Source organism: Sorex araneus, chromosome 9 (assembly GCF_027595985.1).
Source record: "Sorex araneus isolate mSorAra2 chromosome 9, mSorAra2.pri, whole genome shotgun sequence".
Taxonomy (NCBI): Eukaryota; Metazoa; Chordata; class Mammalia; order Eulipotyphla; family Soricidae; genus Sorex; species Sorex araneus.
In genome coordinates, this window is record NC_073310.1 from 55,015,349 (window position 1) to 55,034,531 (window position 19,183).

General features: G+C 36.2%; 1 protein-coding gene across 1 annotated transcript in view; it reads right to left on the minus strand.

The window, feature by feature from the left end:
- MYO3A (myosin IIIA) overlaps positions 1-19,183 on the minus strand; it is a 188,925-nt gene that overhangs the window by 93,477 nt on the left and 76,265 nt on the right. Inside the window, exons 9-17 of the mRNA XM_004605494.2 lie at positions 18,450-18,549; positions 16,876-16,992; positions 15,485-15,589; positions 15,301-15,384; positions 13,854-14,056; positions 7,704-7,802; positions 7,501-7,615; positions 886-1,012; positions 265-475 (exon numbers count right to left, since the gene is read on the minus strand). Coding sequence (XP_004605551.2) covers positions 265-475; positions 886-1,012; positions 7,501-7,615; positions 7,704-7,802; positions 13,854-14,056; positions 15,301-15,384; positions 15,485-15,589; positions 16,876-16,992; positions 18,450-18,549 — 1,161 coding nt within the window. The remainder of the gene's footprint in view (positions 1-264; positions 476-885; positions 1,013-7,500; positions 7,616-7,703; positions 7,803-13,853; positions 14,057-15,300; positions 15,385-15,484; positions 15,590-16,875; positions 16,993-18,449; positions 18,550-19,183) is intronic.

Here is a 19,183-nt window from a genome sequence, read left to right on the forward strand (position 1 = left end):
TCTACAATGTTAATTTATGTTGTTTTCATTGTTCAGTAGCTAAATACAAATATTTTTACCTCTGTAGCAAAAAATAAAAAGGCACTATTAGAAAATAAAGCAGACCTACTAAGTATGAACCTGAATTAGATGATACCAATTAGAAATATTATCAAAGGGATTCATTTAGAAGTCAATAAATTAGAAACCCATTAAAAATCCATAAAAAAGAGTCAATAAATTTGGAGATAGACTCTGAGGAAAGGTTTCAATAAGGACTTTCACCTTGGTGATGTGTTATATTTTAACAGGCTGTTAATGCGGTTGACTATCCAACTAAAGAGACGTCCGTATAAAGTTTTGGCCATTGCATCTCTGACATCAGTAGCTTTTTCTACAGTATTGGGCCGTATAATAGTTTCTCCTCTAGTGACCACACAATGGGATGTGAGAGCTTCCTGTAGCTCATCTGCCTGAATGCAAAGCAAAGAAGCAGCTAAAAAATAAACAAATACATTATTAGAAGAAATTAAGACAATGAGTAATTTCCCAGAGAATAAAAATATCTAAATAATCTAAACACAAGAAATTTTTAACTAGTTGTCAGATCAGCTTAATAAATTTCAGTTACATTTTTTGTGTTTTTATATAGAAAGGTAAATAGCTCCAAAAATAGTCATAAAAGTCTAATCTTCAGAATTTTTTTCTACTGTAGTTCATTCTGGGGCATAAATAATGAAGTTAAATTTTTCATTTTACACCACAGAACCTAAGTATTCCTATTAAAAGTTCCCTGTAGTATAGTTGCTTAAAATTACCATTATTATGAGGCTTATAGATATCATTAGAATTTTTGTTATTTTCCCTTAAAGAGATCAGTTTTAATTGGAAGAGAGTAAAACTTACAGTTCTCTAGAGCTGTGTGATTGGAAATGTGGCTCTTGTCAGTCTGGTGCTCAGTCACCACAGAATAAAATTCAATATTTCCAACATTCAATATGGCCGCCAGGACACTGTATACACTTCCAAGTTGCTGAAACACACCATTGAAATGTTAACATCACTCAATCTTGAGTAGAGCAAGATGGTAACTCTATCTGAGGACAGGCTGGGTAGGTGAGAATGTTAGGCTATAGTATCACAAGATCATCTGACTTACTATTATGTCAAACCGAGACCCAAGAAGGCAGAGATTCAAGTAAGCTCAACCGTTATAGTTATTTTAATCTTTGAGTGAACACAGTGATTGTTATCTTCTTAATGTTTGAAGATGTCTGTTGTTGTTATTAGGAGAACACCCAGCAGTGCTCAGGGCTGACTCTAGCTCTGTGATCAGGGCTACTCCTGGGTCTGTCAAGTGCAAAGCAAGTCCTGTATTATCTTTCCAGACCTAAAGATATTTCTTTTTTTTTTGAAAGTTCCCAACTTTATTTTATTATGCTTGCAACTCAGAGTTAATAGCACTTAGCATGATACTTTCCATGCTGATCCACTTATATGCAAATTTCATGACCTCCTTTTTTCTAACAGCTGCATAGTATTCCATTGTATAGATGTACCAGAGTTTCTTCAAACAGTCATCTGTTCTAGGGCACTCGGGTTTTTTCCAGATTCTGGCTATTGTAAACAGTGCTGCAATGAACATATAAATGCAGATGTCATTTTGACTATACTTTTTGGCTTTTCTGGGATATATTCCCAGCAGTGGGTCAAATGGGAGCTCAATATCTAATTTTTTGAGAATCGTCCATATTGTTTTCCAAAAGGGCTGAACCAGTCGGCATTCCCACCAGCAGTATAGAAGGGTCTCTTTCTCCCCACATCCTCTCCAACAGTGGTTGCTTTTGTTCTTTTGGATGTGTGCTAGTCTCTGTGGTGTGAGGTTGTATCTCATGGTTGTTTTGATCTGCATCTGACCTAAAGATATTTCTTAAAATCAAAAGGAATAAAATATTGAAACAAAAGGTGCCTCTTCTGAAGAAATAAAACTACATAATTCATTAGCCCACAGACATATATATATATATATATATATATATATATATCTGTGTGAAATTTAACTGCAGAACTTAATGTGGTCATCTCTTTAGATTTATCTTCCTTGAGGGCCTCAAAAAAGTGATGTGGCATTTGTGAATAAAGGAGAATAATAAAAGAAAAAGCCTAAAGATCCTAGCATCCAAGTCACAGGAATGTGTATGGTTTAAGTACAAGCCTAAGAACTTTGGATTACAATTTAGAATATATGGTAATTATTACTTTCTTAAAATAAAATGCCAAATAAGGAACCTAGGGAGCAGAAAAATATACTCAGAAATTCATACACACAGAGACATACACATACATGACTCTTCTTGGAAGTATCAGAGGCATTTTGTTAAGAACCCAGAGGAAGTCACTAGAGATTTCAAAGCAAATATGTTTTAGACAGGTGAATCTGGCTACTATGTAGAAATATATTGGAAGTGTTTATAAAGTAAAATAGTCAGAGGAATACAGCGGGTGAGAAATAACAGTGATGGCATGGTAAATGGCAGAGCTGAAAAGAAGACGAACTGGATATATTTAAGATGTAGAGAAATAGATAGGTCTGTGGATTGAATGTGAATGACCTGTCTAAGAAAATAATCTTGGTAAGGAATCTTCACTAGTAATAAGTAAAACTTGCAAAAAGGGAGTCAGCATGGGCTTTCACGGCAAATGAGATTGAATGCATTATCTGATATTATGCTATATATTTTCCGAGGAAAACTATGATCCTAGGGGTACTCTGTACGAGGAACAAACCTTTGAATAGATTGCTGAAAACTGTGTTCCTTTAAAAACTTGTTTGTTTGAAAAACAGATTAGAAAGTTCAAGCATTTAAGCTCAAATCATATTTCTAACAGCATTTGGAGAATCATATGCTAAATCAATGAACATGCAATGACTATTCAACTTTGTGAGAATGATTTTATAACCCCATTAGGCTACGGGGCTCTTCCTGATGTACTAAATTTTCAACCTTTATTTAAATTGAATCTGAAAGAAAATCAGGGCCCTAGCTAAGTCTGGTTTCAGGCATGGGTTCACTGAGCATGTGTGTTATTCATGGTACAAAGACTAATCAATTCTGCTGTTGGTCATCCCCCGGGAGTTCAACAAAATTCTCTGTTTGATGGTTAAGAATCATAAGCAAAATAAAAAATTTCCATTTGATATAGAAAGCTAGCAAGGCATAAAGCAATCTAATAGTTTTCCATGGACTTGAAAAAGATGAAATGTAAATCCTGGTTCTCTACTTATAAAACACCCTGTATTTTTCTGCTGGGGAATAAGAGTGGATTGCTCGTAGATGATGTTTCCCAAGAGCTCTTTAGAGTCAGGAAAACATCCAGAATTCCTTCTACCTACGCCACCTCGTGCTATAGTTTTGTCTGCACTAGAGGAGGCTGGACCTCTGCTCTTCTCACAAGACTTCAGGAGAATTGGTCCTTATTAGATAAAGAGTCAAACTTTCACTTTTCTGATGTACCAGATGCCTATCTACTCCTTGGCTACTCTAGACATTTATGCTCTACTTTGGTGCTTGCTCACAAGCCTCATCTTCTACTCAGAGAAAAATCCCATATGCTACAGAGCATTTGTTTTTCCAGTGTCAACGTATTCTGCCTTGTGATACTCACCCCAGTAGATACCTCCATAACTAGAAGTCACAGTCCCTCTCCAAATAAGCATCCCTCCTTGATTTCTCTAGGACTCGAAGAAATGTGGGTCATGAAGAACCATGACAAAGGGGTTCTACCAAGGCTAGGGGGGAGAGGTTGGTGCTATTTAATCTAGTCCAGGGAAAGTCAAGAAACAACGCTGCCCCTGAGGAAGGACAGGGACTGCATGCATGTCCCCCGGCCTCCCCACATCCCAGACCCACTTTAAAAACTAAACTATTTAGTGGCAAGGGATGGCAATTCAAAGATTTTGAGCACATGTGTTGCATGCACAGGGCCCTGACTTCTATGCCCTACAATATACGATCCCCTGAGAAATGCTGAGAGCAGCTTTGGGAGTCCCCAAACAAGGATCACTAGGAATTATCCTGGGAATTACCCTGATAACCACCAAGAAGGCCAAAATAAACTATTTCAGAAAAGCTCACAAATTTGTGTGATGCTTTAATACACTTAATTTTTTTCTTTCACAAGTTTTATTTGACCATAACTAACTAAAGCAGATGTACTGGGTTGTGATTTGCAAACATCACGAGAAATGTAAAGCAAACAAAGCAGAATATAAAGGCATTCACATCTGAGACATAAGACATATGACTCTGCAAAGAGAAACAAAAATGCCTGCCACGACGTGGTAGAGATTTCCTCCCCATAAGCAGACTAAAAAAACTATTAACCAGTAATTTAAAAATGATGGCAGGAAAATGGCTTAGGAAATAATACGCTGCTAAAAATCTTAGAGGCTTCAAATTCATGTTTCCTTCTAGAGACTATCAGACTTTAAGTTCCTGTCATTCTTTTGTATTGTGCTGAATCACAACGTGCAAGTGAAGGGCAAAATCCAGCAGCATTTAAAGGGACACATCCACCGGAGGTGCTACCAGCACCAAGCAGAGACAGAAGGGGAGAGGCAGACAGGTACAGGCCGACTCTCCATCGGACAGTCACCAAAACTGTGCCACAGTCACCTCTACAGACGGCCTGCTGTGCTGGGTAATAAGGACCCATCATGCCATCATGTTGCTTAACTTGCTCTTCAAAGGTGTTTCTTCCCAGCTTAGAATCAAAGCAGCTACTCAGAGGGGGCATGACCACAAAGGTCAGTGAAATAGCATCAAAAAACAGGAACTGGCTGAAAGGAAAGTCAGGATCCACTCGTGTGAATTCTATGCTTTCCAAACAGTTTGATTATTCTCTGAGTTTCTGCTTTTTGATGGAAGATCCCCATATTTGAGAGATGCACCTAGAACCTGACAGAAGTCTTTATAAAATACCCACATTTGTACTTCCAGAAACAGAAGCAATGTTTTCCTTTAGCCTGAGCTACAATGCTAAGCTATTAAAAGGAAACGATCAAAAAGGAAACTACAGCAAAATGTGTCAGTTTAAGATTGGAAAATACAGTTTTAAACAAATGAATTTGTGTGTCAGTTGAGAGATGTTAACTTGATGAGACTGATTCATTTTGATGACATTAAACACTGCTCTCACAAGTAAGAGAAAGTAGTGAAGCCAAATCTAAGCAAGATATTATCCTGAATAAGTGGGAACTAGAAAACAAACCAAGTAAAAATGATTTTCTATTTCTTTCCTTATTTTTTTTTTAGGGGTTACTTCTGGCTCTGCACTCAGGAATTACTCCTGGTTGAGCTCAGGGGATCATATGGGATGTTGGGGATTGAACCTGGATCAGCTGTGTGCAAAGCAAATGCCCTACCTGCTGTACTTTTGCTCCGGCCCTAATTTTCTATTTCTAAGATAACTGTATCTGGAAGAGGGACATGGTTAGATAAGCTCCTCTGATAACAATAGTAAAAAAAAAATCCAAAAACCCAGGGGAATGACCTTGTTACCTCAAAGTCCGAGGATCAGGCTAGAAGCAGTTTTCTGGCCAGATACAGTGTTTACCACCATATCTGACCGCACAAAGGGCAGACACCATCTCTCCTTGACCAGAGATAGTTCCCCATCCTCACGAATTAGCGAGCCACCTTCCTAACCTTTGTTGCTTCTGCTTCTCCTTTTCCTTCTTGTTTTATCTGAGGATTGAGTTGCAGATTGAGATTTATCCCCTAAGCACTCTTAGACGAACCAGGCAACCATCTAGTCTGTAAGCACCCCTCAAAGCCTTCGGAAATATTACCTAACAATGAATTCTTCATTCACTCTGAAAGTAATATCCTGCATTCAAAGAGAGAAGGAATTCAGCCTACTGACCACAGCACCAGGGGCTTTCCAGACTGGAGCTGCGGTGCAGTGGTCCATGAATGAAGGGTCTGAATGAAAAGTCCAGCATTCTAGATGGCTTCAAGACACAGTGGAGAGTGCTCCACTCATCAGTGAAGAGGGTCACATGTATTCTAAATCAAAATTCATTCAACTTCACTCCAGGACTCCTTGTGAATGAAGTATTTGCCCATGGTGCAGTCAACAGGTGCAGTGAACTCTGGTTTGCTACTCCGTCTAAAAGTATTGCTACCTTCTTATCTATGTAATTCAAAGCATTCTGCAAAAAACAGCAGAATTCTTAGAAAAGTCATCATAATAATTTCTCTCTGATCTCAAAACTTGTTTCTCCCCAGTCATGAAAATAGCCTTGCAGTTTTCCTACTGTACTTCAACTTTTCTCCCTCTTTTCACCAATTCAATTAATTCATCTAGAAGCAGAATAGCAGTATTTATTCAGAACTCAAGAAAGAACTCTAAACTCTAGGGTTGTAAAAGCAACCAGAAAGGGAGTATTCCCACCAGACAAGCATTTCTTTTAACTACAAAGAAAGTCCATGCTTGAAAGTTTACTCTAAAAGTTTGTCTCACAACAACCATTTCTTTGACTATGAATACTATGAAAATTCATCTTTAGATATCCTGTCTAGTCTATAAGCTGGTCTAATAACATTCATTTAATAGTATTTTTAATTTCTTCATTTCAGGTAGTCAACTAGTCATGTCAGTACTTTTGTCTTAGTCATTCTTTTTAAAAAAATAAATTTATTTATTGAATCACCGTGAGAACAGTTACAAAAGTTTCAGGTTTAAGTTTTGGTCATACAATGATGAAACACCCATCTCTTCACCATTTTCCATCACCAAAACCCTAGTATACCCCCATCCCGCACCCTCCCCCTACCTGTGTGGCAGATGATTTGTCTTATTTATTCTTATATGTTTGTACAAAACCAAATCCCTTTTCCAAAAGGCGCCTACTGGTTGTCCAAAATAGCAGTAGATATGGTGATTTTTATATAGATACATAAGTATTAAGTTATGTTCCAGAAATCTTATAGTACTATAAACTGAGAAAAAATCAATTTTAGAAAGGAAGTGACTTAAAATTCATTGAAAATTTAAGAGAACAGAGAAAAAACACCCAAAAGTAAGGTAAAACAGAGAAAAGAAGCAATGATACAGGGCAAACTAGAAGTATTACAAGTCAATTTAGAGATCTAAGGTGTCACATTTGATGGTGATGCCTTTAGAGCAAAATATGGATAACTCAAAAGGAAAGAAAAAATTGAATAGATATTTACCAGCATAGGATAACTTTCTGTTTGAGACCAACTAAAAGATACCCTGATTTTTTCCACTCTGAAGAAGTCTGTGTTTTCTTTTGAACACATATCTGTCTCTCTTCCCTCACATTTTTCTAAGTAAATTTTCTTTAAATAAACTATTTTATTTCACTAAAAATTGTAATGCATGCAAAACACTTAGTTCAATGCCTAGCATGTACTGATCTCAATAAATGCTATCTTTAACCATTAATGACAGGAAAATAATTCCTTGAGAGGCCCAAATGTTTTCCATACGTACCTCCATTGTAAAACCTATGATTTTGAAACATTGCTCAACTAAATCATACTGGGATTTATAGAAACTATTATTTATTATGTCCTGTATTGTTCTGAGGTGGCCATTTTGTAGATACCTGAAAAACATATGAAAGGTTAGATCAAAATTTAAAATCAAGTGGGTAGTAGACATATTATTTGTAAAAGCAGAACCTTTTGGATTACCTGGGGGGCTTGTTTTCTATTAATTTGTAATGAGCTAGTTTCTTCTTTTCAGCTAAACCAGCATAGATGTAGTAAAATATATGAAAATTTTTTTCTCCCCTGAAAAAATAAGACATTTACAGTAAGATGAATAGTGGGGGTATTTTATTCATCATTAAAATTACTTGGCAATTAATTATTAAAACAACTGTGCCTGCCAATATGGAGTGTCCAGGCTTTTGGCTTCCTATGGTTGTTATTTACATTATTTTCAACAACCACCAGTAAGTTCTGTACACTCCTAAGAACTTTATTTATTGAATGCATGTTTGTGAGTCACTAATAGGTACTGGAAATATAGCAGAAGCAAAACAGTGAGAAATTCCTTCCTAACTTTTCAGAATTTATGCTAGTGGGAGCTGAAAGGAAAAGAAACAAATTCTCATGTATGCACACACAGCCAGAACTAGCATTGTGAGAACTAGGCAACACTATATCCCCAGGTTGTTGCACTGAATTGCGGGCCCAGCTGGCCAACATCACTGGAAGGGGCTCTGGGCTTTCTGAGCACCACATGGGAGACCTCTCCCACCCCCTGAAAAATAGAGAAAGAAACTTTACTTCTGCATAAAAGGGACTGCTGGGCATTTAGGACAACTAGAGACTTAGGAGAATGTATATTTGGCTGATTTTGAGATGTCAGCAGGATCAGAGATTTGGCAACAAATAAAAAATATATCAACTTGGGAGAGATTATAAAGTACGTCTTCGGGAGTCAAGCCTAGCAATCATACCGAGCTATCTGGTGAATCCTTAATAGCAAGCAGACACAGAGAAAAGAGAAATGCTCCATTTTATCTTTGGTAAAACCTTTGGTAAATGCTCATTTGAGAAATGACAGATGAATCATTTTTAAGAAGAAAAGTTTGGAGAGGTAGGAGAGGAATCAGGAGAATGTAATTACAGAAGCAACAAAAGGTAAGCATTTCAAGAACAGGAGTGTCCACAGACTGGAAGACTGAAGGAAAGCTTGTTGGCACTTTTTAGAATGGTCATATTTGTAGTTTCCATACCCCCAGCCATTACTTGTTGCAGTCACACTTCAAAGAACACTGACATTGAACGTCAGCAAGGTTAGAACAACCGGAAGTTTGGTGGAATTCTTGCCCTTTCTCACTACAAAATAGTACAACTCCTATAAGACTGGCATACCATATAATTCTGCTGGCTTTGTTCTAATGAAATAACATTGATTGCTCCATGTGTCACACCTTGAACACTGCATGACACAGTGTACAATTAGAGCAGTGACTCATAAGTGTAGACACACAGAACTGGTGGTTGTCTCTTTAATTATCAGTTTATCTTTACTGAAATTTGTAATTTGACAAGACCCGGAGGTGCTATTAGAATTATAATGACCTTTAGTGGATCAAAAAAGAGTTAAAGAAACAGGAAAAGAGACCTGTAAGGATTGCCCAACTCATGTCTTATCCTTGCATCAAAACTGTGCCTAAGAGGACACAACACACATGCTCATAAGACTAGTGGCCCTATGTCAGAATTGTCTGTGACAGACATAGGGTCTCAGCAAGTCACCAAAGGGCAATTTCACTGACTGACTACACCCCTGGTTGTGCATCATCTAATGGTTCTTCAAAATCCCACTCAGTCCTTTGCAGGAGTGTCCTCAGCATTTTCTCATGTGTGTTCACCTATGCTGGATATGGGGATTACCTATATAACCAGGACCTCTAATGCCCTTAAAAGTCAGCAAACTCCTCACAGGCATAGAGCTTATTGTACCTATGAAAGTCCACAAAGTGGCCAGTAATAATGGTGGGAAAGCTAAGCAGGACAGCTTTGCATTCATAAGGACTCATGAAATATTTTGAATCATTTCCCCCCATCTTTAGTTACAGATTCCTCTCCTAAGACTGCCTCCTGCAAGCTACACAGCTCCTTTCAGTCACCTCCTCTGCCACCCGCTGGGTACTCTACAAATGAATACCCACACGCTTTCCTGAGGATTAGGAACCATTGAGTGATGAGCCAACTTCATATCAATGTGCACACGTGACTCCAGCAGCAAAGCCACTTCACAGAGATCTTTTCCTATTTGATTTTCTATCTCCTGTGATTAGTACTATTGCTGGCACATAGTTCATTGATTTTCTCGAGCTGGCACCAGTAAAGTCTCCATTGTGAGACTTCTTATTACTCTTTTTGGCATATCGAATACGACACGGGTAGCTTGCCAGGCTCTGCCGTGCAGGCGGGATACTCTTGGTCGCTGGCTGGGCTTTCCGAGAAGGACGGAGGAATCAAATAATCTTCTTGATTCACCCTACCCTCCGTGTTATTGCTCCAGTGCTCTGGCTTCTCTTGAGATCCTGTAAATTCTTTAGATCCAAAAGCCTAAGTAAATAAATTAAAAAAACACAAACAACCTTCATGGGGCAGGAGTGAGATAGTACAGAGGGCAGGGCATCTGCCTTGCATGCAGTTGACCTGGGTTCAATCCCTAGCATTTCATAGATCCTGTGAGCACCAGCATGAGTAATTCCTGAGTGCAGATCCAGAAGTAACCCCTGAGCATCACCAGATATGGCCACAAAAGCCAAAATAAAAAATAAATAATAGTACATATTAAAGAAAAACTTTAACATTCAAGTATAAAATATAAAATAGCTGGCACATAATAGGTACTCAAAAACGTTTTGGCAAGATGGATGGATGGAGGTCGGATGGATAGCGAATTGTAAATTCTATAGTCAGTTTGGAGAGTCATATATAGTTCAGAGACCAACTCAATCATTAGCATATTGCCATCAGAAACGACTGCAATTCCCTCAGATTCTTCCTTCACAACACGATAATACTTGGTTATTTGTAAGAGATAAGGAATGCTAAGTGCTTATTAGCATAGTCCCTGGCACAGAGCAGCTGTCTAGAAGAACACGTGTTCCCTTTCTCCACACTTACTACCTTGAAGATCTTGCCACCTGTTGAGTCTGGTAAAAAGCTGGGTAGAGAAAGATAAGCCATTCTGAACTCACTGCAGGTGAGGAGAAAACAAGACAGAGTTTATATTTAAAAGAACTTCCCAGTGTTAACTTTAATAGAGTAATTTTCTGCTCTATATCTTTTATATTTTTTCTGACAAATAGAAATGCTTTATTTATTTTTAACATTTTCTTTTTAAAAATGTATTTGTTTTAAATTGAATCACCATGAGATACAGATTTACAAAGCTATTCACAGTCAGATTTCAGTCATTCAACGTTTCAACACTCATCCCTCCACCGGTGTGTATTTCCCACCACCAATGTCCCCAATTTTCCTTCTGCCACCCTCTTCCCAGCCTGTCATTATGGCAGGAACTTTCCTTCTCTCTCTCTCTCTCCTCTCTCTCTCTCTTTCTCTCTCTCTTCTTTTGGGCATTATAATTTGCAATACAGATACTAAGAGGTTATTCTGTTTGTTAGTTTATTCTACCTTTAGGAAAGGTCTTAGGCCATAATTTATATGATAGTTTCATCATAAGAAATAAATACATGATAGGTGGTGGGAAGTTGACATCGATGATAGGATAGATGTTGGAAAATTGTATAGCTGAAACTCAACTATGAATCAAGTTCCTAAAACAAAAAAAAAATTTTAAAGTGAACAGACACACACATAAAAGAACTCTCACCACAATCAAATATGGGTATAAAAATAAAATTCAAACTCCTGGTGATGATTTTTAAAAAGAAAGAAATACCGTCATTAGAAATATAAAAATCAATAAGGTCAGAGATTGGAGTAAGGTAGCAGATGATTTTTAAAAAGAAAGAATACCATCATTAAGGTCAGAGATTGGAGTAAGGCAGCATGAAATAGGGGACAGGGAGAGAGAGTGAGAAAGAAAGGGGGGAGGTAGAGAGTAGCCTATTTCCCTATAAGAAATAGGAAATTTGTTTTTAAGTCTAATGCATCTCTCTGGTCCTTCTCAGATGCTTCAGATCAATTCTCTGCTCATCTCTGTGACCCTAAAAGCCAACACCCAAAAACTGAAGACTCTGAGGTCCCTTGCTTTTTGGCTTCCGCCTGGGCTAAGTTAATCAGAAGTCATGGTAGGAGGTGGGAAGGCAGAGTTGGGTGTGCTTGTTCCCTTGCTCTCCTCCACAGGAACAGTGCTCCTGACAGACAGTCCCCACCACAGCACACACAAGCCTCCTGGGGCTATCTGTTCCTTCTGCACTTCAGACCAAACTTGCAGAAGCTTCTCACCACTGTCAGAGTAGCTCATCTTGGTTCTGGCTTTGTAAACAGTCCTCTGAGTCAAACCTTTACTCTTCTTCTTTCCATTCTGTACCTTGAGTGATGCACTTTCACTTACTGACTCATACTTAGCAAGAATTCCTCTGTTGTATCAAAAGCACAGACACCAGAGCCATTATAAAGCACATAACCTCAATAATAACAAAAGAAAAACAATTTAAAGAATTCTTCTCTTGTATTGCTGATAATTTTACTTTTAAAAGTCCACTGAAAAAGGGTTCTCTAGGATATAAGAAAAGGTAATTAAAATTTAGGAAAAACAGATGTACAGAAAAGGAAATGATGTTTTCCTTGAAAAATTTTAAGGCAGCTGGATTTAAATTATAACTAAGTTGTCCTTCAGCCTGACTGGAAACTAGGGCTTGGAATGCTTTTTCCTAGTCAACAACAGTGAAAGCCCAGAATTGTCCTTGTAGGTCAGCTAATTAAAACTTAATTAATCATATGCCTAAACATAATGTTTTAGGGGCTGGAGCAATAGTACAGTGGGTAGGGCGTTTGCTTTGCATGAGGCTGACCCAGGTTCGATTCCCATATGGTCCCCCAAGCACCTCCAGGAGTAATTCCTGAGTGCAGAACCAGGAATAAGTGCAGCTGTCATTTAATGGACATCAACATTTCATGTTCTGTCTCGTTGTTACTCTTCCTGGAACTATCAATACTACTGTCAATAATGGCTTAAGTTTATGGGGTTCTCACCATGTACTATTCATTACACTACACATTTTACAGGCAAGGTCTTCAATAAATAGGTACTTCTACTATTTCCATTTTAAAGATAAAAACTGAAGTCAAATCATAATCACAGTATGTTTGGAGAACTGACATCCTGTAGGGATCTTCAAGGTTTAAATATCTTACCCAAGACTGAATTCCATGTAATGAAGGCACAGTTCAAAACCATACTTATCTAAAAATCATTCTTTCAGTATTTTGAACTGAAAATCAAAATAAAAATTTCCACACTGAGGTTTGAGTTCAAGATTTTAACTTCAGGCAACCTATATTCATAATTTACTCATAAATTGAATAATAGTAATTTGCAGTTCCTAACAAATAACTATAATATGCTAATACAAAAAAACCCCATGTTCCCAGAAATTCGACATAAACCATATTAGTACAACAATATAGATATATTTAGTACAAAATAGCTATATGAATGCGAGGCTCTAACTCACTAAACTTTTAAAATAAATAATACAATAACTGCCAGAGTACAATCCAATTTTGTGACTATAGTTTCCTCATAAGGAAAATAGGAAATGTTTGGAATCACTAGGTCTGCAGAGGAGTTCTTATTATTCATCTACAAACTGTTAAAGAAACTCATTCAAACTAATACCAAAACATCACAATAGTGCATTTAATTAGCAGGCAGTAAAAGCAGCAATATTATGAAGACTACTCCTAAATATTTAAATTAGTTTATTGCATATAATCACGGGAAAAACAGAATTATCTAGAGTATTCATTTATATATACATATCAACATTAAAAATAAAAAATATTTCTCATTAAATTTCACATTAATTATGCATGAGAAATATATTCTTACTTAAGAAATAGTTGAAATTTATCCAATTAGCATCTTTAGGATGAACTTTGGTTATCTGTTCACTATCATAAGTTTTAGGCTATTCATTAACTCCTGTGCCAGATATAACATTATGTAAGAGTAAAAAAGCAAACAAATGCTAGGGATCTCTTTGTTTCCAATAGTGACTGTCTTGTACATAGTAAAATATTTATTAAAAATTAATTTTTAACAAGATGCATTACTATCAAAATAAAGACTTAATTCTTGTAAGCTTTCCAGTAAAACAGAGACTTTCATGAACTTACATGGCTTGATGGATTACTCGGGATTTCTCTAGAAGGTATTCATAAATCTGAGCGCTCACTACAGATCCCGAAGAGGTGAATTTCATTTCTAAGTATTTTCCAAATCTGCTGGAATTATCATTTATAATAGTGCAGGCATTGCCAAAAGCTTCCACCAAGTTGTTCACCTGTAATATCTTCTCTTGCAGGGTTTTGTTATTAGCCTAGAGAAATTGCCAAAATATGAAAACATATCAAAAACACATAACTTGTACATATCATCTCTTCTTTGATAAGAACTTTAGCAGGCAACATAGGTGACTATCTTTGCTGTGCTGCCACATATCCCGACCTGGCCTATTAGTTTTTCCCCAGTATGTGTAGTCACCAACTTTGCTTTTGAAATTCAATTTCCATTTCTATTCCTTAGAAATATTCTATGTTATCATGATTAAAATATAATTATTTTCAGCAACCAGTTTGCAAATACAAGTTAGAAATAGTCTGTGCATATGAAAGTACATCTCAAGTTTTGTTATTCTTCCTCTACTTGGCTGGGTCCTCATCTAAGTATTCCCCACACCCAGGACCACTTCCCTTGGAAGCTGTTAAGTATGAACATAAGGGGCTAGAGATAATTGTGAATCCAAAGTAGAGGAAAGAGAGTAATTTTGAAGGCTGAAAAATAGCTCAGCAAAGTGGATAAAGGAACAGAACCCCAGGAAAGGCCAGAGAGTCTATCTGTCTTTGCTGTGCCTTCTCGCCCACCTTATATTCTCCTTCCTTCAAACATTATATGGTTTTCCTTTTCTTTACAGTTTTCTTTAAATTAAGCCAATAGAAATATTTGGGGATCAAAAAGCTTGGAGAGCCCGGCAAGCTACTGAGAGTATCCTGCCTGCACGGCAGAGCCTGGCAAGCTGCCCGTGTTGTATTTGATATGTCAAAAACAGTAACGACAAGTCTCACAATGGAGATGTTACTGGTGCCTGCTTGAGCAAATGGATGAACAATGGGATGACAGTGCTAGTGTTATCTTGCTGAAATCAGTTGTGTTTTTTAAGATTTAGACTTAAATAATCCCACATTTTTTGGTGCTGAGTGACTAAATTTCAATATCAAATTGATCATTTCTTATACAAACTATATACACTATACAAAAATAATATATTTTTTAAAATTGCTAGTCAGGAGATGCGAGAAATTTGAAAAAACAGTCAGTGAGGGCTAAGAAGAGAGAAAAATCTCTCATCAGTGATTGACTATTCAGAGTGAGGAAACTTAGGTGATCCTAAGATCATATGCTCTTCATAGTATGTTACATTTTAAATTGACAACAGACAACAAGTGCTTTTTATTTCATGTGCATTATTTAATATAGAAATTAGTATATATAGATCCAATCAGTTATATTAAGTTCTGGTATAAAACCAATGTTTTGTTATGACAGAGAAAGAATAAATTATACCTTTCCTAGTACTGTCAGCTGCTGAACTAAAAGATGAGCACTCTCTGTCTTTCCAGCACCACTCTCACCAGAAATAACAATGCACTGCAATGAGAAAAGAAAAATGTGAAAAGATTTCTCACAAATTTCAGCAAATACAAAAGAAACTAAGAATGCCATTTCTATGAATGTGATCTCGCCTTACCTGGTCTGAATTATATGTTACCATAGACTGGTAGCCTAGGTCAGCAACCGCAAAAATGTGAGGAGGATTGGCAGTTCTTTTAGCTCCAATGTAGAGTTTGGAATGCTAAAAGATAAAAAGAACAGTTTGAGGGGATTTTGCTTAAAACCCTTGATTATTTTCACATAATCTTCATATTTTAAAGCAAAATAGCATTTCATACCTTTTTCACACATTCTACACACCCATGCACATATCAGGCATAATTATGTAAAATAAAAGTCAATTCCCAAACATGATGTGACATATTATGACCACGCTAGCAGAAAACTTTTAGATTTTGGAATACTACTATGTCTTCAAGTAAGAAAACACATAACACAGCAATAATATTTTTTGTTGTTTTTGGGTTCACACCCAGTGGTGTTTATGGGTTACTCCTGGCTCTGTGTTCAAGAACCACTTCTGGGGGTGCTTGGAGGCACATATGTGGTGTCTGGGATCAAATCAGGGTCAATTACATGAAAATAAAGTGCCTTAATTCTTTTACTATCTTTCTGATCAAAGATACCATTTTATTTGCTATTTTTGGATAAAATAATGTCTGACATAAGTGAACTTTTCCCCATTAACATCATTTAAAGTATATTCATATAACTTAGTGAATATCACGGTTATTTGACAGAATTTTCACTAAACCTTACATCTCTGAAACTTAGGATAAGATTCATGCATTATTTTAAAGTAAATTTTAAGGTGGTAGAGGATGACATAAAAATATTCTTAAGCAAAAGGTAACTATCAGACATAGTATCAAAATAATTTTCTGGAGTACATAATTAGCTGGAAGAGACAAGATCTATTAAAAATGAAAATCGCCTAATTTAATTCTAGAAGATTCTTCTGTACTGAAATCATTTGGGATTGAACAATGGATAACTATATATTGATGTCCATAAAATATTACATGTATGATATTAAAAACTGTGACTTATAAATAGGAATTTTTAACATATAGAGATGCTTTATACCCATTAGATTATATGTTAGACAGACAATGTAATTATGCTTATGATTCTCCTATATCTGATTTAAAGTTAGACAGAAAGTGCACATATCCTAGAGCATATGTTTACTGATCTGACACATGGTGTGGCCCAGTTATCAATAGTTGGATGCAACTAACATTTTGTCACATAAGTTTGAAGAACAGAAAACCACAATCTGCATTCAGATTGATTCATCTTCTATGCTCTTGAATTTCAGTGTCTTACAACTACTATTGTTATTGAATAAACAACTGCTTATTCAAGATAGTAAATAAAATTTAGTATAACATTATATAAATTCATTTAGGTGTTTGGATATTTTACTTATCTATACAAAATAAGAATGAAAGCCACACCACATACCTCTGTAGAATAAAGACCCAGACTCTGAAAAGGATTCAGAGCAATGAGAATATCTCCAGCATAGATATAAATCTGATCTCTGGAATAACATTTTTCAAGTTGGTCTGAGACTGTATTCTATAATAAAATTTAAAAAAATCTTGAAAATAATTTATAGTTCAATTGCAATTTACAAAGAGAACAACAAGCAAGATATCTGAAATCTGGATTAAGAGAGAGAAAGAAACAGACATATTGAGAATTAAATATGCAATATCAGGTCAGAAACAAATCTTCATTTATTTCCAACAAAATTGAGAAAAAAATGTAGAGAAGATATAATGAAGTAATTTTACTCCAACTCAAGGTTATTCAGTGGCTCTGTGGAATTTCATAGCCTTTTTCTTAGACATTTGGTTTTAGGAGGCAGAGTAAAAAGTTCTGGAAAGAAAATTTCTTTGTTGATAAATCATATGAGTACATAAAATCAATTTTAATAGTGCAATAAATCACCATTTACAGGATATGACAGAGAAGAGCACAGAATCTTGGGCTTAACAAAAGACAAAAACGTAATACAGACAATAGAAACAAACAAGCTCATAGTTGAATATGTATGTTAGATATTAGCAAAGCCTTCTTTTAACCCTCAAGACTGGGAGTTCACATCATTGGGAAATCTGATAGCTAAAGATTCATAAATGTGTTGATAAACTCACTTGCAAACAACTATTTAATTGCAAGATGTTTGATTTTCTCAAGAGGGATTATTTTGCTTAAGTACTTGAGTTGTTTATGCAACCCTGAATTTACCAAATGACTGCTTCTGTTCTGAAAATGCTTCCTGATTTGCTGCATTTCTGAATGAAACGCTCAGGCACATATAATGAGAACTGAAAAATAAAAATCTGTTTATCAGGCAGGATAGAGATCCTAACCTTTTACTGAAAAGGAATTATTTATTTCTCTATAATCTGATTATCTGGAATAAAGAAGGATGGGTAGAAAAGAGGCCAATGCTGTCATTGATCGACATAGATTATTTTCACAAGAGTCACTGGAAACATTTCTGAAATTCTTGGGATGAGGTGTTCAGAGGAGAATTCAATGCTCTAAAAACTTCACACTGTCAGTGTAGATGCTTTGTGATCCAACAGTGGAGCCACGGACTAGAATGAACCAGCTGGAAGAATCTTGGAGACTGGGCACCACCAACTGCAGAGCAGATAACCCACATGGAGACTGCAGGAAGCAGACTCTTTTAAACTGAGCAAACCAGCTCTTGGGACTCGCAGAAAGAATTAGGAGAAAGGGCTATCACCCTAGCAAGTCACAGTGGTAGAACTCACACCTTTATAATTTGAGTAAGAACAAAAAGGGAATAAAACCAGTCTAAAGAGATCTGGAAATCTGAATTTCATGTATTAAAGGGAATTCATTAGGAAACTGAGAGACCAACACACACACACACAAACACACACACACACACACACACAGATTCTTGATGCCATTCGGAGAAATTCTTGCTGACATGACATAATTTCTATAATGTTTTTTTAAAATTAGAATATTTGTTTAATTACTGTTTTTCTTACCTCATCTAAAGTTTCTAAAGTTGCTAAATCATCGACATCTTTTAGACTGGAAATTAGAGACCTGTTGAAGATACCTTTCTTGGTGTGAAGGCGTTCATGTCTGTGGAGCAAAACGAAACAAACCTCCTGATGGAATACTTATGACTTTCATGGTGGAAGTGAGTAATGAAATATATATACACATATACACATATATGTACATAATGTTGTATAGGTATATGTGTATACACATATATATTTATATTGATATATATATACAACTTACACAAATAACACAAATAACACTTATTGGTATATAAATTACTAAATACATATAACTTACTGATACATACAACTTACAGAGAAATATCAGATATAACAAGCATATGAAGCTGATTTACAAATTCAATGATAACTTACCAGATATGTAAAGAATTCACAAAGATCGACAACAATAAAACCAAAAACCCTATCCAAAAATTGGGGAGAGAAAATGAAATGGCACTTCTCTGAAGAAGAAGATAGGCAAATAGCCAACAGGCACTTGGAAAAGTTCTTATTGTCACTTACTACCAGGTAAATCCAAATCAAAACACAACAAGGAGATATCATCTTATACCAGTAAGAATGGCACATACTAAAAACAGTGGAAACTATGTTGGTGGTGATGTGATAAAAAAGGAATTTTCATCCACTGCTGGTGGCAGTGTTGTCTGGTTCAACCACTATGGAAAAAGGATGAAAATTTCTCAGAA